General features: G+C 40.1%; 1 protein-coding gene across 1 annotated transcript in view; it reads left to right on the top strand.

Annotated features, from left to right (window-relative positions):
- Window positions 1-26807, top strand: part of ADAMTSL1 (ADAMTS like 1) — a 508728-nt gene that overhangs the window by 474670 nt on the left and 7251 nt on the right. Inside the window, exons 22-28 of the mRNA XM_070938587.1 lie at window positions 3035-3163; window positions 8961-9140; window positions 11840-11974; window positions 14420-14620; window positions 16345-16525; window positions 19280-19487; window positions 24888-24997. Of these exons, the coding sequence (XP_070794688.1) occupies window positions 3035-3163; window positions 8961-9140; window positions 11840-11974; window positions 14420-14620; window positions 16345-16525; window positions 19280-19487; window positions 24888-24997 (1144 nt within the window). The remainder of the gene's footprint in view (window positions 1-3034; window positions 3164-8960; window positions 9141-11839; window positions 11975-14419; window positions 14621-16344; window positions 16526-19279; window positions 19488-24887; window positions 24998-26807) is intronic.

The following is a 26807-nucleotide window of genomic DNA, read 5'->3' as shown; positions in this document are numbered from 1 at the left end:
AACCAGTATGTATGGAGTTACTTCAGACAAAGTAGCTCCTAAAGTAAGAATGGGGTGGATGGGAGAACTGTCTGCCACAATGAATGTAAAAGTGAAGTTTAATGATGAGATATTAGCGTTTGGTGAATTGACATATCTAGAACTGTCAGATGGCCTGATCAACATATCTGGAGTAAACCCCACTGGGGACTTACCTAGAAGTTTGCATGCAATCCTTCCTAAACCTTTTCTCTGGAGTGATCTTGGTGTCTAACTGATGGTTAACTGATACTTTTTTCTGACCCAGGATCCAGATTCTGACGCCTAATTTAGATGTAATGCTAAACTACTTTAGTATTGTATATACAAAGCTGCCACCTTACCACCATCTTTTTTTTCTGGCACAAAATCAAACTTATTCTGTTTTGAACTCATCTCTGTTTGTCACAGCTTCCAAGGTAGAAGCAGAAACTCTATTTAAACTGTAGTCGATTTAAATCATTCACGATCAAAAATCATGGCTTGATACATGTTTCTCAGTTTGCTTTAGACACTAAGATCACTCCAGAGAAAAGTGTGGCTTTCTCCAGATATGTTGATCAGGCCATCTGACATTTCTAGAAATGTCAACTCACCGAACATTAATTTCTCATCATTAAACTTCACTTTTACATTCATTGTGGCAGACAGTTCCTCCTCCCCCCCCCGAAAAAAACCCCATCAATACAGCTGTTTCTCCTTAAAAGCACAAATATGGTAAAACAACATCGATTTAACAGCAATACAACAGAAAGCATTGAAGTAATTAATCCATTCGGATCCAGATAAATGCTTGAATTCTAAAGTTTAGTGCTATGGCAATCCAGGCTATAAAGAGTCTTTGCAGTTCGTCTATTCCCAATGGGCACATTCCAAAGGCTTTAACTTTAGACTAGAGTTTTGGAAGGAAAGCCTCTTCCTTCAAACCACAGTTTTGATCCAAGCCAATTTATGGAGCCTAATCAATCACTGTCTAATACATGCATGCGTGTAGGTTCATAAGACACACAAGACACACACATTTAGATTGTTTGCAGGTTTTCAGTAACCAGCAACAGTTTTTTTTTCCTAACAAAATAGTCCGTGCCTTGATTTCATTTTCTCATGCAAACAAATTAGGAAATGCAAAATCTCCTGGGTCAAATTTTCTAGATGCAAAGCTGCTTTTGGGCAGCTTCTGAATAGCCGCATCTGTCAAACACGAGCCACAGGTATCCAGTCATTCAGCAGCTTCAAATCTGGATACCAAGTTGTACAAATGTGATAATGTGCAATTAAAACAACATTGCGGTGAAGGAGGGGAGGGCTGGACTTCTCAGAGGAAGTGGGCAATCTTGGTTCAGGCTGAATGAAACACTTGGCTTATTGATTAATTTAACACATGAGTTTGCAAAGGGCAAATGTTTCCATTTTTGGAATGACAAATTGCTTTTTATAGGCTAACAGCAGACAAGTATTTAATCTAATGAGAAGATCGTGGGGGAAAAAAAAACCCAGTGAATTAAAAGACCAGTTGCCAGTTGAGGTCTCTCTTTCTCTGTGATTTAGGAGCACCCAATAAAATATGAGAACTGTGTGAACTTTTCATGACTTACTAGAACATGTTTGTGGCTGGATATTTCTTTATATTGACATTTAAAGGACTCTGCATGCAAATGATATAAACAAAAGCTGCCATGCGTTTGTGGGTTTCTTCTACAGAATGGGGATTGAAATACAACCAGTTACACATAAAAGTATATTTTAGCTGTTATGATGGCTTATGAATTTGTGTTAGTGACATATGTATTGGGGGAAGGAGAGGCATAGAAACAAAATCAGATTTCCATATTTTTAGTTGATGCTGCCAACTAAAGCACCCATAATTCTTCCTCCTCCTCCTCTTCCTTCTCAATTTACACCCATTATTTCCTTGCCAATTCTTTCCCCTTCCTGCTATTGTAGATTTATAAGGGATTAATTTTTTTTAGACATTATAGGCTCCTGTCTTGGCCCAAGATCAACCCCACCCATTTCTCCTTCTGATAGCCTATGAACAAGCTTACATCAGAGGCCCTACAAAATCAGCCAGCATTCAGAACTTAACCCACATTCAAATTTCATGAAGTGGATGACCAGAATGCAGATAGGTGAATCTGCACTAAGGTTTATATATTTCTAGGATTCTCTCTCACCCTGCCTCCCTCCCGACAACGTGAGATTGCTACGATTCATTAAACTTTGCAGGATTCTTATTTTTAGATCATCAATTTAAACCAGGAGTCTACTGCTTTAATTTCCAGGCGCCCCATATGGAAATTTCCAAAGATGAAAGTCAAGTACGGTACATAAGACCTTAAGGAAAAACATCAGGATAATTTAAATTAGCATTATAGAAGTAATCAAAGTGAGTATAGTATCTGCATACAATTAGATGTCAAGACTGTGATTTAATTAGGCAGATAATAGCTTTAGTTACATTCTGATTTATTGATGCAACTGGCTTTCATTTCTCTAGTTCTACAGCCAATTTGCTTGATCAAGGGAATTGTGCAAAATAAATCTTAATACATATCTGGGTAGGATTATAAAAGCAAGAGATATTTATCAAGTATCTGTTTATAAACTGACATGTTGCTTACAATCATGTACAAATTGTCAATTGGTTTTTGAACCTGTCCCTCCCAAGATTATTTCACTTCCATTCGTCTTAGTAATTAGGTTTGTGTGCTGTTTTCATTGCTTAGCTCAGCAGAAATCATTTACTGGTATAAATCTGACAAATAAATAAGTTGTAATGAGGGGTCCTTGGTGCTCTCTGAGCTTCTTTGATTTGTTGCAGAGGTTTCATTGCCCAAACTAGGTAACATCATCAGTTGTTACTTAGTTAGGGTCTGCGAGAAAACAAGCTCAAAACAAGCAAGGACCCCTCATTTCAAGCCTGAGCTACAAATGTTCTCCTTTATTTATAAGTTGTAACTATGCCTATGCTTTGTTTCTTGTCTTATTTGTTTTATAATTTGTGGTGTCTTTTCAGGGAAACCACTGATAAAGACCTCAAGAAATACCGTGACCAACCAAAACTTGCCGACGATTTCTGTTGATATCGGAAGCACAGTGAAAACAATTCCAGGAGTAAATGTGACCATTAGCTGCCAAATTGCAGGTCTGTTATAATTATATTAATGAGCAGGCTTAAAGTTCTGCATTTAGGTTTCATTACATCCTATTTGAAATATCTCACCAAAGCATTTTATTGGATTGCTAGGGATTGCTCTGCAGTGGAAGAGCCTAATTTAATGCAGATCTGAAATATAGCTCCAAGCATTGCCTGAGGCCTTAGAGTTAAATAGAACAACAGTGTCAGCGTTCCAGAAAACCCCCAACTCCAAGTAAAGATGCCAAAGCAAGCATTTTCCAAAGTTCTCTTTACTAGAATAGGCAAACTGGCACATCTGGGAAAACCCAAATCTGAAAAGCCCGGGTTTTCCCTCAGTAAGTCAAAACCCCCCCAAAACCATCCCCTTACTCCCCAGTTGATCACATGCTCCAATCAACGTCCCTTCCATCTCGACCCAGCCCCCTGACCACTCCTTCTCCAGATGCTGGATCTCCCTGACCTTGACTGACAGGAAGAATGCTATTATGTCTACTAACAACCCCTCTCCTTAATCCCCCCTCCTACTTTCCCACACATGAGAAGGTGGCAGCATTGAAGCTTCCGGCCTAACATGGCTTCCAAAACTGACAAACAGAGTTGTAGGGGATCTTGTAGGTCATCTAGTCCAGGGGTCAGCAATCTGCGGCTCTGGAGCCACATGTGGTTATTTCACCCCTCTGCTGCGGCTCCCTGTCGCCAGTCAGCTCCACAATGGATAGGGCTTTTGGTTAGGACCAGTAGAGGAAAAAGGACGGTGTGCTAGGAGGAGACTGTATGGTAGGGGAACCGGACTTCCAGTCAGCTCCAGAATTGAACAGGGGTCTTCTGGTTAGGACTTTTGTGGTTCTTTGAGTGTTTAAGGTTGCCAACCCCTGATCTAGTCCAACCCCTTGCTGAAGCAGGAAACCTTATACCATTTCTGACAGATGGCTGTCCAGTCTCTTCTTGAAAACTTCCAGTGATGAAGGACCCACAACTTCTGAAGGCAAAATGTTCCATTGGTTGATCGTTCTCACTGTCAAAAAATTTCTCCTTATTTCTAGGTTAAATCTCTCCTTGATCAGTTTCCATCCATTAACTAGCTATCGGGTGCTTTGGAAAATAGATTGTCTGCCTCCTCTCTGTGGCACCCATCAAATATTGGAACACTGCTATCATGTCACCCCAGGTGCTTCTCTTCTTTTCACTAGACTAGCCATGCCCAGTTCCTGTAACCGTTCTTCATATGTTTTAGTCTCCAGTCCCCTAATTTGTGGCATGTCAGTTTAGAGCATTCTGAGTGAGATGAAACAATGATTTAAATCAGTGTAAGGTAGTTTCATAAGGGATGCAGTGGCTCAGTGGTTGAGATGCTGAGCTTGTCGATCAAAAGGTCGGCAGCTCAGCAGTTCGAATCCCTAGTGCCGCATAACGGAGTGAGCTCCCGTGACTTGTCCCAGCTTCTGCCAACCTAGCAGTTCGAAAGCACGTAAACAATGCAAGTAGAAAAATAGGGACCACCTTTGGTGGGAAGGTAACAGTGTTCCATGCGCCTTTTGGCATTTAGTCATGCCGGCCACATGACCACAGAGATGTCTTTGGTCAGCACTGGCTCTTCAGCTTTGAAACAGAGATGAACACTGCCCCCTAGAATCAGGAACGGCTAACACATATGTGCAAGGGGAACCTTTACCTTTAAGGTAGTTTCATAAGTTTGGGGCATGACAAAGCCACCATAATTTCCATTAATTAACCATGAAGGCCTTAATCTTTCAATTAACCATAGGATGCTTTAGTTCTATTTTATCCAAAAATGAATCATGCATCTACCTGCTTTCCAACTGTGCTTTCAGGAGAAAATCTTTATACTGGACAACTGAAGATTGAAATGTAGCTTATCTGATAAGGCACCGTAAGCTTCTATGTAATGAACTCTGTCTTAAGGTTAGAGATACTTGTTATGGCAACAACAAAATTTGAAATCTGTATTAGTGCAAGTAAGAATAACAAAGAACAGCAAACATACTAGAACATTAGGGAAGGGCCTATGAACCAAACTTTTATGAGTCAGCTTAGCCTTTTATGAGCAATGCAATGTGTCCATTTTGAGTAATCCTACTACAGAGCTCATTTTGGGAGGAAAGCAATTCATAATTTAGAAAAAGTAATCAAAATAATAAAAAATGTGCCTCTCTGCCATATTTTAATATACAAAGTGATTTGTAACATATACAGTATTTTTTATTTATAGACTCAGGAAGGAATATGTTCAGGAATTGTGGCTTCCTGCTTTGAAAGATGTTGGAGGTTAATACCAGGCCTTGGCATTAGGCTTGGAAACAAGCAGGAGTCAATGAAATGAGAAACCATGTCCAGTTTGGATCAGAGTTGCTAACTTTACTGACATTTCTGGATTATCATAGAGTAAAGCCTTAAGTGTTTTTCCTTCAGCCATCTTGGAATTTATGGGGAAAAGGGAGGAAATTGTAAGCTAATATGAGAGAATGTATCATAAGGTATTATTCCATAATGAACCATTCTGGTTTTGGGACCTACAGAGGAGTGAGCTATAAGAGCAGAAAACAAAGAATTGAGTAGAACAAGGGATGGAAAATAATACTTCGTACTTGATGGATGATACAGCCCACCAAAAGGGTAATCCTTAATGCAATGAATTAGTGAATCGTTCCTACATCACTTTTTGGTCTAGCAGTACTTACAATATCCTTCTTCCAGCTGGCAATATGATTTCTTTGTATTTATAGTATTTTCTCTTTTGGGTTCAGATGAAGGTTGCTATGTATTATCCCAGGATAAGGGCTATCAAGACTATCTCTCCCTAATATATTCTCCCTCATTTGTCCTTATCGCTGTCAATACTATGGATGACAAATGACACCAGATTTTTTTTAAAAAATGTTTGTTGTTGTTAGTTGCGAAGTCGTGTCCGACCCATCGCGACCCCATAAACAACGTTCCTCCAGGCCTTCTTGTCCTCTACCATCCTCTGGAGTCCATTTAAGCTCACACCGACTGCTTCAGTGACTCCATCCAGCCACCTCGTTCTCTGTCGTCCCCTTCTTCTTTTGCCCTCGATCTTTCTCAGCATTAGGCTCTTCTCCAGTGAGTCCTTCCTTCTCATTAGGTGGCCAAAGTATTTTTTTTTAAATGTACTTTCATTCAAAACAACCTCTCATGTTGCCTACAATTAAAAATGTGGAGCAGCTACTACGTCTTCATTTCTGCCATGTCTTCAAAAGGCAGTTTTTAGCACATTGGAGTAAAACTCAACCCAAGGATCTATGAAAACTTAACGACTATATTCTCTTTAATGCCTGACTCTTCCTTTTCCCATGCAATTGCTTCCTACAGATGGAACATATAAATTTGATTGATTTGTGTTTACCTTGAGGCAAGGGAATGGATAATACAGGTAATCATAGCGAAGGTTTGAAATCTGGATATATGCACTGTTCTGTATCAAATAGCGCTGTAGGTTAGAGCCGCAAGATTTTACCCAGAACTGTAGCCGAATAAAATCCCCTCCCTGTTGTTTGCGGAGCCTCGATGACAGTCAGTGTTATGGGATTTAGTTTCACATGGTAAATTTGGCTGTAAACAGTGAAATATGAACACAAAGTGATGAAGTTTGAAAATGAAATAGGTGATCTTAAGATTAAAAGTGCATTGCAGATATATGTGAGTGAGAGTAATGTTAGACTGTTGCAGTGGATAATTTATACTTTCCTGTCTCACTTCTGACTTTGCTGTAAGGCTGAAGATGAGTTATATTTCCAGTTGATTGTGCCTTGCCACTAAATTGCCAGATCAGTTATCACCAATTGTGACAATCTCAGGCTGCCTATGCCAAAAACTTTGTGTGCAGAATAGTGCCACTAAGAAGTAACAGTGTGTTTTTTCTTCAAGTTGAGTCCCAGAGTTTGCAGAAATAAAATCAACAAGAAGAAGTGACTCTCTCTTCCACAAACTGAAAACAAGAATCCATACACACCTTTGTTTAGCATAATGGAAGGGAGACCACAGGAGAAGGGAATGAAACTATGGAAGAAGAATTTTTTAAAAAATGATGGAAGAAAAACAGTAACTGATGGCGAGGTTAAGGAAAAGTAGACTGGCAGAAGATAAAGTGCAATCATTTATTGCAAGTTCCAACCCATGTAAGGTTGCTAAATGGGATTGGATATCTCTCTCCATAGACATCTCAGTAAGAGTGAAATTAGATGTCATCAGGAAGATCAGACTGGATCTCCCAAGTTATTTTTTTCTTTATTTAACAACCAGTGAAGGCAGAGGTTGAATTAGGGCCAAAGCATTGGAAGAGAGAGAAATTAGATCTTCCCCTGCTATTTCCCTACTTAAAATTGCCCCTTAAAGCTTGGCCAACCACAGGACAAAAGAGAAAGGATATACAACAGGGGTGAAATGCTATCGCTTCGGCTGAACCGGTAACGATGGCGGCGGATGGTTCGGAGAACTGATAGAGGTGGCAGTGCGAGGCTCCGCCCACCTGCCCAGTCGTTGTTACTTCCTGGTTTTAACCAGGAAATAACCTGTTCTTTACCCTCTGTGCATGCACAGAAGGGTTTGCACATGCGCAAAGAGTCCGTGCGCGCATGTGACGCACGGCGCATGCACTTCCAAACCAGTAGGGAAGGTAAGTAGATTTCACCCCTGATATACACCCAATAAACTTAATTGTATGGATCAACTAATTCCAGTAATTACGATAAGAGCAATCCAGGCCTAGTTCCAAACTACAGGACAAGGGCGATTACAGGTAGTCCTCGACTTACAACAGCTTATTTAGTGACTGTTTGAAGTTACAATAGCACTGAAAAAAGATTTATGACCATTTTTTACACTTACGACCATTGTTGCATCCCCATGGTCATGTGATCAAAAATTCAGATGCTTGGCATATGCTTGGTTCATATTTATGACTGTTGCAGTGTCCAGAGGTTGTGTCATCCCCTGTTGCGACCTTCTGACAAGCGAAGTCAATGGGAAAGCCAGATTGAATTAACAACTATCTTAATCACTTAACAACTGCAGTGATTCATTTAACAACTGTGGCAAGAAAGGTCATAAAATGGGGCAAAATTTATTTCACGTGTTCTGTTCTTGCTTAGAAACATAAATTTTGGGCTCAGTTGTGGTCATAAGTCGAGGACTACGTGCACGCAATGTCCCTCTACATACCAGCAAGAGGAGGATCAGGCCAGGCACTTTCAGGATAGTTGCACTTCTCTGGTTACAAATTTGGAAAGAAGGATCAGAAAAGACAGAGCTACCATGTGTTTTTTCCATGACAGAAGTGCCTCAGAAATACCAGCGGTACAACTACTATCTGCTGATGATTTGGGGAAGGCAAAATGCACAGTATTCAAGGAAACTCATTTGAATGTTTTCCCTTTCTTTGGGAAAGTTAAAATATAACATTTGGAATCTTTATGCTTCTCCTTTAAATAAAGTATATAAAGTATAAATATAAACTTCCTTGTTTTTTCCTTGAAGAAGTTTCGCTTCTTATCCAAGAAGCAAAACCTCCTCAAAGAAAAAACAAGAAAGTCCAGTTATCTCCTGAAAAAGCACCTTTGGGACATGGAAGACGAAAGCAACATGTCTGGAACCTTCATATGTTGAAAACACTTTTTTAATTGTCTGCACTGTTAAACAAGCACAAAAATAGACTGTAGAACAATACGTTGCTTTGGTACCATACATCAATGCTCTTTGCACAAGGTTCACCATGGGTATTCTTTGTGTTTCTCTCTGTCTCTCTTTCATTGTGTTCCTACATCAGGTGTGCCTGAGGCAGAACTTACCTGGTTCAGGAACAAAATCAAGATGGCCCCTGACCTTCACATCCATGATGGAACACTGCTGATTCCAAACGTATCTATCTCAGATCAAGGCTTGTATTCGTGCAGGGCTGCCAACATCCGCGGGGAGGTAACGGAAAGCACTCATCTATTAGTCCTCGGTAAGTTAAAGTATGCAATCTTTTCAAGAATTAATATATTTTGTCATTTTTTTCTCCAACCAAAAAAACTGTGATCAATGGAGTAGTAGTATAATTTAATTGGGGGAAATCAGGTATAGATTTTTTTTTAAATGAAAACTGCATTTTCCAGAGAGGGGAACTGGTAAATAATTGGAGCACTAAGGCATCAGGAATTTATCTCTTTCAGACTAATATTTTTATCATGAGAAAGAAAGCCAATTTGGTTTAGGCATCAGGCTAGAAATAGGAAGACTGTGAGTTCCAGTCCTGCCTTAGGCACGAAGCCAGTTGGATGGACTTGGACCAGTCAGTCTCTCTCATCCTTAGGAAGGAGGCAATGGAAAACCATTTCTGGAAAACCTTGTTAAGAAAAGGGACAGGGAGGTTGGCAGGGACATGCCCCGGCAGCCTCTGAAAATTGAACATGATTGAATGGAAGAAGAAAAAAAATCACGAGAAGAATCAAGCTTCTGCAAAAAGTAATGATGCTAGGACCAACTTTCCAACTGATAATTAATAGGACTTTTTCACAAATGTCCAATCCCATAGCAAATACTTTCCTCAGAATTGGGCTTTGGAGAAATGACAGGGTTCCACATGCTTGAAATCTACTATTTATTGACACCCTCTCCCTCCATTGGAAAACTGACCCAATTTTCCTTTTAAATAATGTATATCATAATTGTATGCCTAGTGCTACCAAATCTGGTCTACCACAGTCTGTGTAAGACTACTAGATAGTACAGGTAGTCCTCGACTTACAACAGTTCATTTAGTGACCGTTCCAAGTTACAGCGGCACTGAAAAAAGGGATTTAGGACCTTTTTTCACACCTGCAACCTTTGTAGCATCCCCATGATCATGTGATCAAAATTTAGATGCTTGGCAACTGACTCATACTTATGATGTTGCTGAGTCCCAAGGTCCCGTGTTCACCTTTTGCGACCATCTGACAAACAAAGTCAATGGGGAAGCCAGATTCATTTAACAACCATGTTACTAGCTTATCGACTGTGGTGATTCATTTAACAGATGTAGCAAGAAAGATGGAAAAATGGGGCAAAGCTCACTTAACAACAGAAACTTGGGGGTCAATTGTCATAAGTCGAGGACTACCTGTAGTATAGTAACTGTTTTCAGTGCCTCTTCACCGTCTTCTAATTGGTCACCCAGTTTTTTCCAACCCAGATGTGGTAGCCCTTGGTGTCATTTGTCTCCTGAGGGAAGGATTAAATTTTTTGTCACTGACTCCAATTTCTCCGCTTTGGACTTCGTGGAATATTGTTATAATTATTTCACATGGCTGAGAATGCTATCTGATATTTAAACAGTAGAGCTATGAAAGACAAGCATTCCAAAATATGTGCCTGCTAATAAATGTAATTCAACTGAATCAGTTTTATTTTTGAGTCCATTTAAGGCTTCATGATAAACCAAGATTTAAAACATTTAGGGGTGTGTCAGGGAGAGGGCCTCAAGGACCGTTAATCTTTCTCACCTTCAGACCAGCCATTTCTCTCCGCTTTGCTCTAACCTGGCAACTACGAGAATGAAAATTAACTTGTCATATGTAATGCTGCCAAAGAAAAAAATCTCTGTTGTTTTTTTTAAAAAAAAAACACCAGAGCTGCTGATTGCTGTGAATTACAAGAGGGCATCCATAACATATGTCCTTGCAATATAATTCTTTTACTCTTGTCCCCCACTTAACATGAAATACGTTGGAAGGCCAGACCTTTAAACCTGGCTGAAAATCTCATACACATCCCCAACTCCCACTGACATCCCTGAGACCTCATAGTGACACCCCTGCAGTGGGTTCAGGCAGGGTTTGGGGGAGGATCAATCAACTCTGGGAATTTTTCTTCAGCTTTTCCAAGTGGCTGAAGGTGGAAGAGATCCCTTCTCCATAACAAGCTTCCCTCCATGAAAAACACTCTCCTCCCGTTTTCTGTTGTTGGAGAAGCCGGACCTATAACAAATTGCAAAGTGACACCTACCAATTTCACACCTTGATGACAAATGCATAAACTCAGTCTGCCAGAGGTTGTTTTTTATATATATATATATATATATATATATACAACCCCCAAAAAAGGGAGGGATTCGGGTCATCAGAGGGTGAAGTTTACTTTGTCTTATGTTTCTAAATAGGAAATAGTTTGAGCTTAGCTGGGTGATTTAGAAAGGCATTGTCAGGTCCAGAGCCTGAGTGGTAATGTATTCCTGGGGCTGATTTATGAGACTCAGTGATGGATTTCCTTGCCTAATAACATGCTTGTGCCACTTTTACTCCATACTGCTTGAGAAGAGAAAGACAGCAGGCTAGACTAAGCGAAAGCTACTGTAGATTTGTTGAGGAGGTGTGCCCCTTCTGGAAACCCTGTGCTGCATTCCCAAATCATACGTCAATAGCCTTAGCAGATCTTATTTTTCAGGGTATGACTTTGGCCGTTTTTTGTTTTTGTTTTAATGTTGACACAAGTTTTCTTAGCTTGTAGGAATTCCTTTTCCATCTCTCTGGCATGCAGTTTTTTAAAAATTGGCTTCTTTTAAAATCCATTCATTTCACCAAGATTAAGTCTTTCTGAAGGGATTACTAAATAATATTAGGAATTAATCTCATTCACAGAGAGAAAGTGCCTTACTGTATCTTTGTCTCTGTGATATATTCCCAGATCCACCACAGCTCCCTCTTCAATTTGAAGACATGGCAGCCACTCTGTCTCTCGTGGGGCCAGGCATTCCTTCGGTGATAACATCTCCTTCAGGAACAAGAAAAATATTGAGCCAAGGAAGCTCCGTGCTCATAGGTAAGTTCCACCCTTTTAAAAATCTACCTGTCCTAAATCTATTCCCCACACCACCAGGAGGTTGGAAATAAATGGTTCAGCCGACTGCAGGGAGTCCTTGTGATCAGTCCCAACACAATTCATTTACATCAGTTTCGTTTTCAAATACGTAAAGCGCCTGGTGAGTTGTTGTTTTCTTTTTCGCTGAAGATTAAGTAGAAATCTACTCCCAAATGTACTGTAATGCTCTGAGATGATTGCAAGGAATTTTGCCCAGAGCACGTTGGCTTCTCTTTCTTTAGGTGAAAAATAATCTGTTTGGGGGTTCATGGCTTACAAGCTTCTGGAGAGTTATTAAAAAAAATAGCCGCTGTAGATGAATTACCTATCAAATAAAGATGCTTGCAAGTAATAATGGCTACTTCTCTTGTGCCAAAAATATGAATATGAAAAATATGAGCCTTTTACTTAGCTAAAGTTGGTTCAGAACTTGGGCAAGAGATAGGATTAGATGGCAGGAGAAGGTGTTTTTTAAAAAAATACTAAAAACTGATTTGCTGGCCTATGTTTTTATTCAGACGTATGGAACCAGAATAGAGCAGGTTTTTTTTTATTCAGAGATATCAAAGCAACAGAAGATACAGACCGAGGTCACTAACCTTTCGGGGACCTCAGGGACCACTACATTCATAATTTTAAATCCCACGGCCTACATATATGAATTTTTAAAAAAGATAAATAGTATTTAGTGCAATATAAAAAATGCAAATAATTTTTCTCACAGACAATTAGTGGTCTGTGGCCCACTGGTTGGTGACCACTGATACTGACTCAAGAGAAAAAGAAGCCCTGGGGTACCTCCTTAACCGGCCTCACACTTTTTAAATGGTTAGCTGCTATTGAGTCAAATTTGGAGAAAGGTTCTTTGTGACGGAAACCATAATAGCAATTGAATCCTTATCATTAGAGGATAAACACCCACTATTAATTGATGAAATAGTCTGTTGTTGAATTGAGCTCTAAGTTTAATAAGCCTCTTCTTACAAGGCGTTAATTGCTTAACGCCTTGTAAGCCGCCCTGAGTCTCTGGAGAAGGGCGGCATATAAATCCAAAAAAACCCCAAAAACCTTGTGTATTTTAATAATAGAGAGAGCCCAGTTTGGTGTAGTAGCTAAAGGCATCAGGGTTGGAAATGGAGAGGTTGTGAGTTCTTGTCCTGCCTTGGGCACAAAGCCAACTGGATAACTTTGAACTAGTTACTTCGTCATAGGAAGAACGGAGCGGCAAACCACTTTCAAAAATGTTGCCAAGGAAACTGCATGGATTTGTCCATGTCCAGAATTCAAGACTAACTTGAAGGCAAAAATAATAACACTTTAGTGATGCCCAGACAGTGACCCAGACTTTCAATACAAGTTGCTTTAAATATATAGCTCTGATTCATAGGTGGTATATAATAAGAACAGTAGTGTTAGCCAGGAAAAATGTGCTTTTTATGACTAGAGAAATACAGTCAGCCATAAAAAGGAAATCCTGCTGTTCCATATTTATTGTTTTCTCCCTTAGTGACTTCCATATCAAGTTTGCTTATTTCTCAAATCAGACCAGGTTTTTTTTTTAATCCAAGCATAAGCTTTGAATCATAGAGAGCCGGTGTTTTTCTTTTTATCATATCTCATTCCCATGAACTATGGAATGAGAGTGCGACACAACTTTCTCCATTGATTCAGAAATTGGACAACAAGAATATGTCTTCTTATTATGCGAGCCATAACATTATTTAATTATAACAGTTGAGCAATGATAGGAACACATTCCTTTTGCACTTTGTTGGGTAAATACATAAAAAATTATCCCAGGACTTGTCCATTAATTTCCTCCTTCACTTCTGGACTAAATAGTCAGCCCTGCCCAGAAAAAAGAAAAGAAGAAGGTGAATGGAAGTACCAGTTTGCCTCCTGATATATTGCCCATCTCTTTGGAGAAGCCATATGACTATGTGGCCTCAGCTATAAAAAGTATAATTAAGAAGTTGTGAAATTCAGTGGGAGTTTGCTTCAAATAAATGTTCGTCATGACAAGTGCCCTGTGATGTTGGCTCCAGTGCAGTCTTTTCTTCATCATAATTTTGTGAGCTATTTTGTGGATATTGTTGACAATAAATAAATCGTTGATTTTACAAGCAATCATTTCATTCCTTCTCAGGTCTCCCTCCATATTTGCTTAGGTGGAATTCAGTGTTCTTTGTGCAGATATCCTGAAAGAATTTTTACCATCAGTTTCAAACTAAACTGCTTTTCTTTCCATAAAAGGACATAATCTCATAATCTCGGAGCTGAAACAGGCTGGAAATAGATAAATAAGCTGATTCATTGCTTCATCGTCAACCTTGATTCCCCAGATGTTTGTGTTATAACGAGGAATACAGTTTTGACCTTTTTTTCTGCCTTTTCAAAATCTTCTAGGCTGCCCAGTAGACGGTCATCCAACTCCTAACATCACTTGGTTTTACGATGGTCATCCCTTCCACCTGCCCCATCGGGTGTTGGCATCTGGTCAGATTCTCCAGATCCTGAATGTCAGCAATGATTATCAGGGAGAAATCAGCTGCAGGGCTCAAAATGAGGCAGGCTTGCTTATTCAAAAAACATCTCTGGTCATCCAAGGTAAAATATATTTCTAGAGCAGCCTTACCCAACTGGTAATTTTTCCATGTGTGAACTTCAGTTTCTCGTAGTTTCTTTGAACTATGACAACTGATACCGAATGGATCTTTTGAACTAGCAAATGGAATACACAGGTTGGGTATATTCTGGTTTTCTGAATTTTTATACATCCTTGCCATTGAATGTTATCAGAGCTTCCTGTAAGTTATACAGAGGGAATCTAAGAGAATGCTTAACAGAAATGTTGGTGCTTGTTTCATGCTCTGGACCTGCTGTGGAAATGCAAATCTCATACAAAAGTGAACAGTTTCTGGACAGTAGTACTGTAGATGCTCTATTTTAGAATATTACATATTGTTTCACTATTAACTCCTGGTGATTTTTTTTTTCTGGACTCTTTCAGCATTGAAACAAACCCAACTGAGAAAACCTACGTAGGTTATGTCAGATTGCTTACCATGAGAAGAAAAAAAAATACAGCCATTTAACAGTAGTAGAATGTAGTAGACTAGCAGGGGCATTATAATAAGGTTGCCATTCTAGGTTGCTGAGAATGGGGAGACTGAGGTTCTAACCCGCCTTCTACCACAGAAGCTTCCCGGGTGTCTGAACATTCACCTCTTTCTCAGTCCAACCTGTCTTGCAAAGTTATTGGGTGGTATTCTTTATCGACCTTTGGGAGTGTTCTTTATGTCAAGTTTCGAGGTCATCTCAAATAAATTGCATTTCAAACAAAGTCTTTGAAGAAAAACTCCTATTTATTAAGCACAACATTCTAACCCGACTCCAATCGAAGCCAACACTGACGTCCAGCCCCAAAACCCTCACTTTCCGTTCCCCACTCCCCTGCACTCATTGGCCATCTTCCAAGTCATTCTACCCCTAATCTACTCCAGCTCAAAGGAATTTCCCCCCTCCCATCCCATCTCCTAGGGGATATTATCTCCAGGGAAAATAAGTAGGTGAAAAGTCAAACGTCCCTTTCCAGACACCTTCGCTTCTCCTTCTTATGTCAGCACTAGAGTAAATGCAGGTTGAAGTGCTGACACTTTAATTTTCTTAATGATCCAGTGTACTGTATCTGACCAACAAAATTTTCTTTATTTATTTAACTTATATGCCACCCATCTCGACTAGAGGTGAATCTAGGCGGCTTACAATCCCAATAACAATAAGCTAAACGTTAAAATGATTAATATTAAAATTGACAAGATGGGAAAGAAGGGAGCAAGATGCACATGGGGAGGAGACCGGCTCTTATCTTATTCCATTAATCACCTCCAGAATGACACATCCCCATTGGGGCTCCAGGCCAAATGACAGATCCCCTTCCAGGTCCTTTTGGAAGACTAAATGTTATTTATTTATTTCTCTTTCTAAAGCCAGTTTGAACTCCTGGCACTTCCCTTTCCATGTAGGGCTCTAATCTGTGTTGGAGAATTCTAAGGATTATTTTACTTATATATGAAATTATATTGTGTGATATTTTGCACAATCTTTTAAATCTCCTTTCTGTGCTATTGATACGTGGATTTACCTCTTTCAGTCTATTAGCCACTTGTTGCTCTCCATATTTGCTAGCGCAGTTTGGCTAAAGCTTTATTATGCACACAGATGCATACCCAGCACTGTGTATGGCTTCTTGAGCTCCTGCACATTCTTAGCATTCTTTCTATAGACTACGCTAGAGTTTTTAACGTAATTGAACTATTGCAAAATTTCAGATTACTGGTGGTCAGTGGAGAAGATGTCACCTTGTTCAGCCTCTTGTGGCAATAAGGGTCTACAATACCATCAGCTGAAATGTTTACTGGATGGAACCCAGGTCAACGTGTCGCATTGTGTGGAAAAACCCAAGCCAAATCTGCAACCTGTGGCGTGCAATAGGAGAGACTGCCCTTCAAGGTTTGGCCTTCCATTTGATATGTACAATGTGTGTCATGTACAATGTGTGACATGTACAATGGTTATCACCTTTAAAGCACTCCATGGCTTAGGACCGGGATATCTACGAGACCGCCTTCTGCCAGCAACAACCTCCCACCGGCCAATACGCTCCCACAGAGAGGGACTCCTCAGGGTGCCGTCGGCCAAACAATGCCGACTGGCAACACCCAGGGGGAGAACCTTCTCTGTGGGGGCACCAGCCCTCTGGAGTGAGTTGCCCCTAGAGCTCCGTCTTAGCCCTGACCTGCGTACTTTTCGCCACACACTTAAGACCCTCCTATTCCAGCAAGCCGGACTGGCCTAATACGATTTTTATTATGGGTGTATGTATGTTTTAACTTGCGGGCCAATTTTATATATTGATTTTAATTGGTTTTAAATTTTATAAATCTATGTATTTTAATATGGCTGTACACCGCCCTGAGTCCTTTGGGAGAAGGGCGGTATAGAAATCGAATAAACTCTTAAAACTCTTAAACTCAAAAACTTCGCAATGAAGCAATGATTACTAACCTTTATGGCAGTGGTTCTCAACTTTCCTAATGCTGCGACCTTTTAATACAGTTCCTCATGTTGTGGTGACCCCCAACAATAAAATTATTCCTAAAACCATTGAAAATATGTGTTTTCCAATGGTCTTAGGCGACCCCTTTGAAAGGGTCATTTGACCCCCAAAGGGGTCCTGACCCACAGGTTGAGAACCACTGCTTTATGGAATCATTACTTGCTTAGGCATTGTAACAAAAGTTGCTTTATCAGTTTAAACCGCCTGGCAGCCAGGGATTAAGAGTCCCTTTGCAAGATATCTCTGTCATCTTTTATGAAGGAATGTCTATCGACAAGTTAAACTTGGCAGGGGTGAAGTACTATACATCTTGACGGACAAGTACGTAAAGTTGAGTCCATCAGAAAGAAATGTTTGAGCCCAATCTTCCGTGATGTATACCATGACTAGGATATAATTCTCATAATAAGGGTGGGGAAAGCTTTGTCCTTCTTGCATTTCCTTTATAAATGATGGAAATACGATGCTAACATGGCACAATCTGGACTAATGTTTTTCTTAAATGGTACAGCTCCGTGATGGGGAACCTATGGCACGTATGCCCGAGGTGGCACGCAGAGCCATCTTTACGGGCACACAAGCTGTTGCCCAAATCACCTGCAGCTGCACATGCGCGTGCTCCCCAGCTGGTGTTTGAGCCTCTGGTGTGCATGTGTGTAATTCAGGGGACCCAGCTGGTCTTTGGAGCTCTCCTGCGCATGCACATGTGTTTGGGCATGCGTGTGAGAGTACTTGTGTGCAGTGCGCGCATGCATAGATGGCATTTGTGCATGTGAAAACTGTGCACATGCGCAGATGATGCTATTGCACACGGAACGTACGGGGGAGCTGCGCGAAAGCTGCACGCATGCTCAGATGGTGTGATTGCACTGCAGTGTATGGGGGCACTAAAGCCATGCGCATGCGCAGATGGTGGGGTTCTGTGCGCAATGCATAGGGAGGAGCTGCATGTTAGCATGGAGAGCACATGCGTGCGCGAAGTATGCAAGGCGCGTACCGATTTGGCACTCAGTGAGTAAAAGGTTCGCCACCACTGGTATAGTACATTCGCCAGTATCCAATCACTACCATTATATTCCAAAAACATTTTATTGTATGTCTTAACCAAATGAGAATCGGAATGCCTGAAAAATTATTTTCAGATAAAATAAAGAGGAAAGTAGTTGTTCCTTGACAATTTTTTTAACTGCTGTGTTTTCTCATTACACACACACACATATAGGTGGTCCTCAACTTAAAACCATTTTTCACACGACTGTTGCAGCATCCTCATTGGTCACCTGATCAGAATTTGGTCACTTGGCAATTGGCCATGACGGTTACAGTGTTCCAGGGTCATGTGATGATCTTTTGCGACCTTCAGACAAGCAAAGTCAATGGGGAAGCCAGATTCACTTAAGAACCGTGTTACTAATTTAACAACTACAGCAATTCACTTAACAACTGTGGCAAGAAAGGTCATAAAATGGGGCAAAACTCACTTAACAACTGTCTTGCTTAACAAAGGAAATTTTAATCTCAGTTATGGTCATAAATTGAGGACTATCTGCTCTGCAGTACAGTATTACTTGTATATGCACAAGTAATATTCTGTTAAAGAGAACCAGTTTTGGTATACTGGTAGTAATTAAAGTAAGTAAAGGCTAGAAACCAGGAGACTGTGAGTTCTAGTTCTATCTTATGCTCAAAGACAGCTCAGTAACCTTGAGTCAATCACTCTCTCTCAACCCTACGAAGCTAGTAATGGCCAGGCACTTCTAAAATCTTGTTAAGAAAACTGCAGGGATTTGCCCAGCAAGCCACCAAGAGTCCAGGCTGACTTGAAGGCATATATAAAACATGTGCAGACACAAATATGCCTGCATGCACACACTATTTATCATTCAGTTATCCCAAATGTACCTATCATTTCTCATTTGTGTGAGCGGTGTGAGTTTGCATCCATTTCTGCCATTTGTTACCCTCTTTGTTATTCATTGCAGGGAAATATTATTTTTTTCCAATTTTAGATGCCAACAGTAAGAAATCAAATAGATAAAGGAGTGTTGTTGTCTCAGAAGATACAAAACTGGAAGTTTTGTAATACACCTACAGTTCTTTCCAAGTAATTTCGCTGAAAATTCTTCTCCCTTACGTCTCCCCATTAGATGGATGGTGACCTCATGGTCTCAGTGTACCCAGAGCTGTGGTGGGGGTATCCAGTCCCGGAGGGTGACTTGTCAAAAACTGACTGCTGCTGGCATTTCCGTACCTGTGTCCAGCGATATTTGTGCTCAACTGGCCAAGCGTCCAGTAGATACTCAGAGTTGCAACAGACAGCTATGTGTGGAGTGGACAACTTCAGCCTGGGGACAGGTAAGTTAAATTTGGCCCACACTAATCATTGTGAAAGGGTTGCGGTGGCTCAGTGGCTAAGACGTTGAGCTTGTCGATCGAAAGGTAGGCAGTTCAGCGGTTCAAATCCCTAGTGCCGCGTAACAGGGTGAGCTCCCATTACTTGTCCCAGCTTCTGCCAACCTAGCAGTTCGAAAGTAAAAAGTGCAAGTAGAAAAATAGGGACCACTTTTGGTGGGAAGGAAGCAGCGTTCCGTGCCCCTTTGGCGTTTAGTCATGCCGGCCACATGACCACGGAGACGTCTTCGGACAGCGCTGGCTCTTCGGCTTTGAAACGGAAATGAGCACCGCCCCCTAGAGTCAGGAACGACTAGTACATATGTGCGAGGGGAACCTTTACCTTTACCTTAATCATTGTGATTCTGAGAAGGCAAAGATATCGATGTAATTAAAGGTCTAGTTGCATTGAATAGGAAAGAAATATTATTGGTCCCAAAGGTGCTTCTTTAGCTTCTTGGATGAGAAGTGAAACGTCTTCAAAGAAAAACCAGAAAGTCTCTGTTGCCTCTTGAAAAACCATCTTTGAGATAACCATGACCTGGATGACTGAGAATCTCCATAGACAAATATTATTGGTCTTACAGGGAACATGAACAAGCAAGCATGAAGGAAGAGTGAATAGGTCAAAAGGAAGAACAAGGCTGTTATGAGTGGATGAAAATGAGAGCGAAAGAATACAGGTTGGATCATAGACGAGTTGAAGAAATAATTGCAAAGTATGCACTGGCTTCAAGCAGAACTAAATGCGTCATTTTTCAATTAGCAGAATCTCTGCCCTAAAACCTACATACCCATCAATGGCTCACCCATTTTTTTTTACTACTGGTTCTGTGGGCGTGGCTTGGTGGGCGTGGCTTGGGCGTGGCAGGGGAAGGATGTTGCAAAATCTCCATTCCCACCCCACTCTGTGGCCAGCCAGAGGTGGCATTTGCCGGTTCTCTGAACTACTCAAAATTTCCGCTGCTGGTTCTCCAGAACCTATCAGAACCTCCTGGATTTCACCCCTGATACCTATACATATAAACAAAAGATCTTCTGGAACAGGCATGCCACCTTTATTATTAAAGATATTTCCTGGGGATTCTTTTTTTTCTCATTTGGGAATTTTAGGTAAGGGTTTTTTTTTGTTTTTTTTTTTAATAAAGGTCCCTCTGGAAGATGACTCTTAGTTTATATTGTGCCGTGATGTCATATCCAAGCTCATTATCAAAAGCTGCATGAATTCATCGACTTCAGTTGACCTTTTGGCTTTCTAATGTAATATTTCTCCAGCCAGGAAAAAGAGGGGAGTATTTTTAAGCACTGTGGAAATATATACAACTCCATTTTGAGTCAGGTCCATAAATTGATTATTGCAATTACAATTAAGAACAGATTATGGTCTATATATAAATGGAATTTTGTTATTGTATCACAGAGTTCATCCCAAAGGATATCAGATTCCTATTGGCCAAGCTCAATTATTAACCTTTTCCAAAATGCAGAGGAAAGAAGCGTATTCTTTTGACCCTTTGAAAATAAGCCTTTCCATTATTCCTGTCTCCTACAATCTAGTTTTGATATGTCTCTTGTAATGACCGCAGAGAGGGGATTTCATGCAATTACTTATCAAAGAAAAAGAACCTTTGCTCGTGTTTATAGTTGAACTTTTGACATCACGGTTTTGAAATCTAATAGATTTTTTTACTTGCACTCTGAAGTGAGAGAGTCAAATCTTTTTTTGTAATATGTTGGGAATATCACTGGTTACATTAACATTAATAAGTCTAACCATAGTTTTCCTTCATGAAAATCAAAGAGGATAACAGCATAATTGGATTTTTTCCCATTCTGTCCATCCAATTTGTTGGCCTTCTTCTTTCTTCTTCATGTTTCAAAAAATGTGTAGGATATACCTTAAAGATACCAAGGGCATTGTGTGCTTGGGGCTCAAGCGCAATCACAGGAAAAACTAGAATTGTGCCCAGTAGACACTCTCAACTGGCATGCAGTGCAAGACTTTCAGATGGACTGGGCTTGAAATCAATATTAGGAGTTAAGATTTCTGGTCTTCTGTGTTTTGGACTGCTGTACCTTTTGACTCTCTTGAGCTCTGAGTAGCTGTGGCTGGTTGAAGACGCCTCTGTGTAGAACTAGCTCAAAATACTTTGTGCCCAGAGGCAAAATGGCAAGAGGTTAATAACCATCTGTGGACTCTATGAGCAGAAGACAACCAAACTGGTGGTGAATCTTACTGGATTATTGCAATGGGCTTTATACGGCCTGCTCTTGAAGATCCCTTGGAAGCCTAGCCTCTTTCACAAATAATCATCATGTTTAGGCATGCCAACATTAAAATGTGGCTTTTCTCTCAGACCTTGGTAAAGGGACTGAGGTGCTAGAAGGTGATAATTCTCAGTTTTCTTCTACTATTTGTTTTATGACATGTTATTAAAATAGAGTAGAGTGAGTGGAATGGAATGGAATGGAATGGAATGGAATTCTTTCTTTCTTTCTTTCTTTCTTTCTTTATTTATTTATTTATTTATTTCTTTATTTATTTGTTTATTTGTTTATTTGTTTATTTATTTATTTATTTATTTATTTATTAGTTTGATTTATATACCGCCCTTCTCCGGAGACTCAGGGCGGCTTACAATGCTTTTAAGCAATAGCCTTCATACTTTTGTATATACCTGCTTAGTAGGGCTTTTGCCCCCCCCCAAGCGGTGTTCTATTTTATACAAAGTCAGCTTATTGCCCCCACAAACCGGGTCCTCATGTTACCTACCTCGGAAGGATGAAAGGCTGAGTCAACCTTGAGCCTGGTGAGAATTGAACTCGCAGTAATTGCAGGCAGCTGGCAGCTAAATACTACTTTAACAGTAGTTTAGTCCACTGCACCACCAGGCTCCTTTATTGGCCAAGTGTGATTGGACACACAAGGAATTTGTCTCCGGTGCATAATCTCTCCATGTACATACAAGCAACAAGTGATAAATCATGATCATAGTCATCATAAAAATATATTTATCATATATCATAAGATACAACACTTAATGTTAATGATAGGATACTAAATAAGCAGTCAACTTAAATCATACTAGGATACTAAATAAAACAATGTACATCGTAAGATATAAGCAACAAAGTTATAGTCATAAAATGAGATAGGTAATAGGAAGGGTGAGAAGAATAATAGTAATATAGCCTTATTAGATAGTTTGACTGTTGTGGGAATTAGTTGTTTAGCAGAGTGATGGGGGGGGGATTGTCCTGTTGTTCTGGCGTGCAATGCCGTATAGCATCATCTTGAGGGTAGAAGTTAAAACAGTTTATGTCCAGGATGTGAAGAGTGTAGATATTTTCGCAGCCCTCTTTCTGGCTCGTGAGGTATACCGGTCCTCAATGGAAGGCAGGCTGGTTGCAATTGTTTTTTTTCTGCAGTTCTAATTATCCTCTGAAGTCTGTGTCTGTCTTGTTGGGTTGCAGAGCCAAACCAGACAGTTATACAGGTGCAGATGACAGATTCAATAATTCCTTTGTAGAACTGTATCAGCAGTTCTTTGGGCAGTCTGAAGCTTTCTGAGTAGCTTTTTGAGAGTAGTAACTCAATCAATTTTCATTAGGAAAAAATGACATGATGAGCTATGTTTGTGCTTTGATACCAATGTTGTGATATCAGTGTTACAATCCTACGATCCCTGGATAAGCCAGGATCAGAGGTGGGTTTCAGCAGGTTCTGACCAGTTCTGGAGAACCGGTAGTGGAAATTTTGAATAGTTTGGAGAACTGGTAAATACCACCTCTGACTGCCCCCCCCCCGCCATCTATTCTCTGTCTCCTGAGTCCCAGCTGATCGGGAGGAAATGGGGATTTTGCAGTAACTTTCCCCTGGAGTGGGGTGGGAATGGAGATTTTACAGTATCCTTCCCCTGCCACGCCCACCAAACCATGCCCACCAAGCCATGCCACACCCACCAAGACATGCCACGCCCACCAAGCCACACCCACAGAACTGGTAGTAAAAAATTTTGAAACCCACCACTGGCCAGGATCATTAGATTTTTATTTTTTTTCCAGTTCTTCCAGTCTCACAGGTCATCACCCTATGAGACTCTAAACAGTGGACCATTGATTCCATCCTGATATCAGGGTCTCCAAATGTATTTAAACATTTTTTAAAAAATCAGATTTTTTTAAAAAAAGATAATGCTCCTTCTAACTTATCCTCCCAGCAGAATAAGGCTTGAAATGAGCCATGTCTTTACCTGCAAATCTCACCACTCTATGCTACAGCCCAAATGCTGGTCACATTGTTTTGGCAAGTACCCAAATACCATCATATTATCTGGCATGCCCGGTAATTAATCTTTTTAGAGACCTGGAGAGAATCCCAGGAATCAAATCCAACAACAACTTAAAGACAGGATGGATGGATGGAGTTCTTGGAGAAGAACAAGATAATTGCAAATGAATTAAACTCAAATCATATTCTCTCCCAGTGATTTTGGTTTTGGTTTGGTGAGGTTTTGAGGCAGATCTGTATTCAAAACGAAACTTAAATGTATCCTTTCCTGTTGAAGGTGGTATTCCTTAGATATCTCTGGATATATTTTTACTAAGCAAAGTTTATTGATCCATTCCTTGTAACTTTCCAGAAACATTCCTTAGGGACTTTTGGTGGGACTTTTAAAGATTAAGGAAAGCTCTAAGCACTCATAAAATATTACAGTGTAAAAAGGGGAAGAGGGATAAAATCTAAATCACAAACGAAGGTTTATTTCCACTATCATGTAAAAATAAAGATTGTGTACATTTATTAACCACATTGGTTAAATTCCTAGCACTTAGCATTAATCGTATCTTCCTTTTCAATTATTCATAACATGCCTTCCCTAATTCTTTTAATACTGGTTGCCTATCAAGTGTGATAAATATTTGTCGTAAAATTTTTACAGCAACAGACAAAATACAGTGACCCTTTCCAGAATAAAATAATTTACACTGCAAGTCAAGAACGGGAACGAGAAAATGAGAATCAGAGATAGAATAGCATTTTGTTTATTCAGATATTGATGACATTATTTTTTTAAAAAAAATACCAAATAATTATAAAAGGGGTTAACCAGCTGAATCAGTGAGCAAGCTACACAGCACTGCTAGCTTTTCTCAGGGAGATTCATATGGCAACTTTTCTGAAAGTTTCCTATTTGTGTCTTTTCAAAACATTAGAATTGTAGCTTCTACAATTAGTCCACCAACTCTTGTGGTTTATCACAAATTCGAAAGTCCTCTCTCTTACCACTACCGCAGGCAGCCAGTGAAGAGTTTCACATTTGTTTTAACCAGTGTCTTGTTTTTTTGTTTGTTTGTTAACAGTGCAATGGTCCTTGTGTTGGCTCTCGTCTGGCACTCCAGCACAGGCAGGTTTTTTGCCAGTCCAGGGATGGGATCTCTGTGCCTTCGGACCAGTGCAGTTCCCTCCCGAGGTAGGTCCCACTGACACCTTGAAAATACCAGAAACTCTGTGTTCTGGTTCTCACACAATAATAGATGATAATTGCTAATCACAATTAATGCTTTTGTCTCACTGCTTATATAAAAAGTCTCCAGTGCCCTCCTTGGTCAAATGATTTAGGAGGAAGTCATGCTTCTTCTTTGCGACAGGGATTTGTTTTTTGTTTTTGCATCATAACCATCAGCCTTTTCTGCAAAATGCATGCTTTTCTACCGTCTTCCTAATGTTTCAATCTATTTGCATTTATCTGTGTACAGAGAGCAGACATATGGCTGAAGCACCAGAGGAAAGCCATTTTAATTCTGAGGCTTTGCCTCATGGCTAGCAACATCAGAACATGTTATACAACTTCATAGGATTGTCTCTATACTCTATATTTTGTAAGCTGTTTTTGTTTGCGATTATTTTCAAAATCCAAACATCTCTGGAACTGATCCCAGCTCCTATGTGGATAACCTTGAATCTGTTTCCCTAAAACAGGGGTGTCAAACTCAAGGCTCACGGACCAGATCCAACCCACAGGGTACTTACATCTGGCCCATGAGGCCGCCCTGGAAACAGCAAATGATTGATCCACAGTGCCTCTGCCAATGAAAAGGGAGCTCGGGGGGGGGGGCTGTGTGCAGCCCCCGAGCTTCATTTTCGGCCGCAACAGACTCCTGCAATCCTCTGCCAGCGAAAAGGGAAAACCGGCAGAAGGCTGCAGGAGACCATCGCGACACAAGTGACATTGAGCTGGTCAAGCCCACCCTGGCCACGCCCACCTGGCCCCCAAGGTAAAACACAACCCTGATGTGGCTGTTGCAATATTTTCAGGATCAGACTCAATAAAGATAATAGAAGTTATAGGTTTAAATATAACTCTCTTTATTCATAATAGGCATTCTATATTCGCTGAATATTCAAGATAGAAGCAAGGAAAATGGGGAGGATGGCTCCTTTTATATACAAGGGGCGGAGCCAGGAATGGGAGTGGTAAAATATGAATACATTAAAGCTCAAGTAATAAGTTAACCCCTGATGTTCCATATATACATTATTTACACATTAGAGAATAAGGCATTTACATCTGACAAATCCCCCTCTAAATGCCGGTTCGTTATACAACACCAGTTACATTCAGATTCAGGACAATATAATACATATAATTTAGAAGTTAAATATTTGTGTTGTTTAGAAGGTAAGGGTTTTGTTAATATGTCAGCTAATTGTTCAGAAGTATCACAATGTATTGCTTTGATGAATCCGTCTTGAGATAGTTGTCTCACGTGCTTAAATTTTATATCAATATGCCTGGACCTTTGTCCAATTGCATCGGATCTAGAAATTTCAATGGCCGCTTTATTATCTTCATGCATAATAAATGGTAAAGTAGGTTTCTTCCAAACATCTGTGATCAAATCATTGAACCATACAAGGTTATTTGCAGCTTTAGACAAGCAAACATATTCTGCTTCTGTGGTAGAGGTGGCTACCAGTTCTTGTTTACCAGTATACCAGTAAACTGGACAATCGTTCAATAGAAAAACATAACCAGAGGTACTCTTTCTGCATGATGTATCACCAGCCCAATCTGCATCAGCATAACAAGTAATTTTTGGTTCTTTGTTATTATTGGGTTCCAATATTAAACAAAAATCTAATGTACTTTTCAGATATCTTAAAATTCTTTTGACAGCTTCCCAATGATACAAGGTTGGTTTGCTAACATATCTTGACAATAAATTGAGAGGTAATGCAATATCTGGCCTAGTCCAATTAGATATATAAAGGAGTGAACC

The sequence above is a fragment of the Pituophis catenifer genome, unplaced genomic scaffold (genome assembly GCF_029215685.1).
Source record: "Pituophis catenifer annectens isolate HBS135680 unplaced genomic scaffold, rPitCat1.0.hap2 SCAF_2, whole genome shotgun sequence".
NCBI classification, from domain to species: Eukaryota; Metazoa; Chordata; class Lepidosauria; order Squamata; family Colubridae; genus Pituophis; species Pituophis catenifer.
This window is presented reverse-complemented; position numbering and strand designations above follow the sequence as displayed.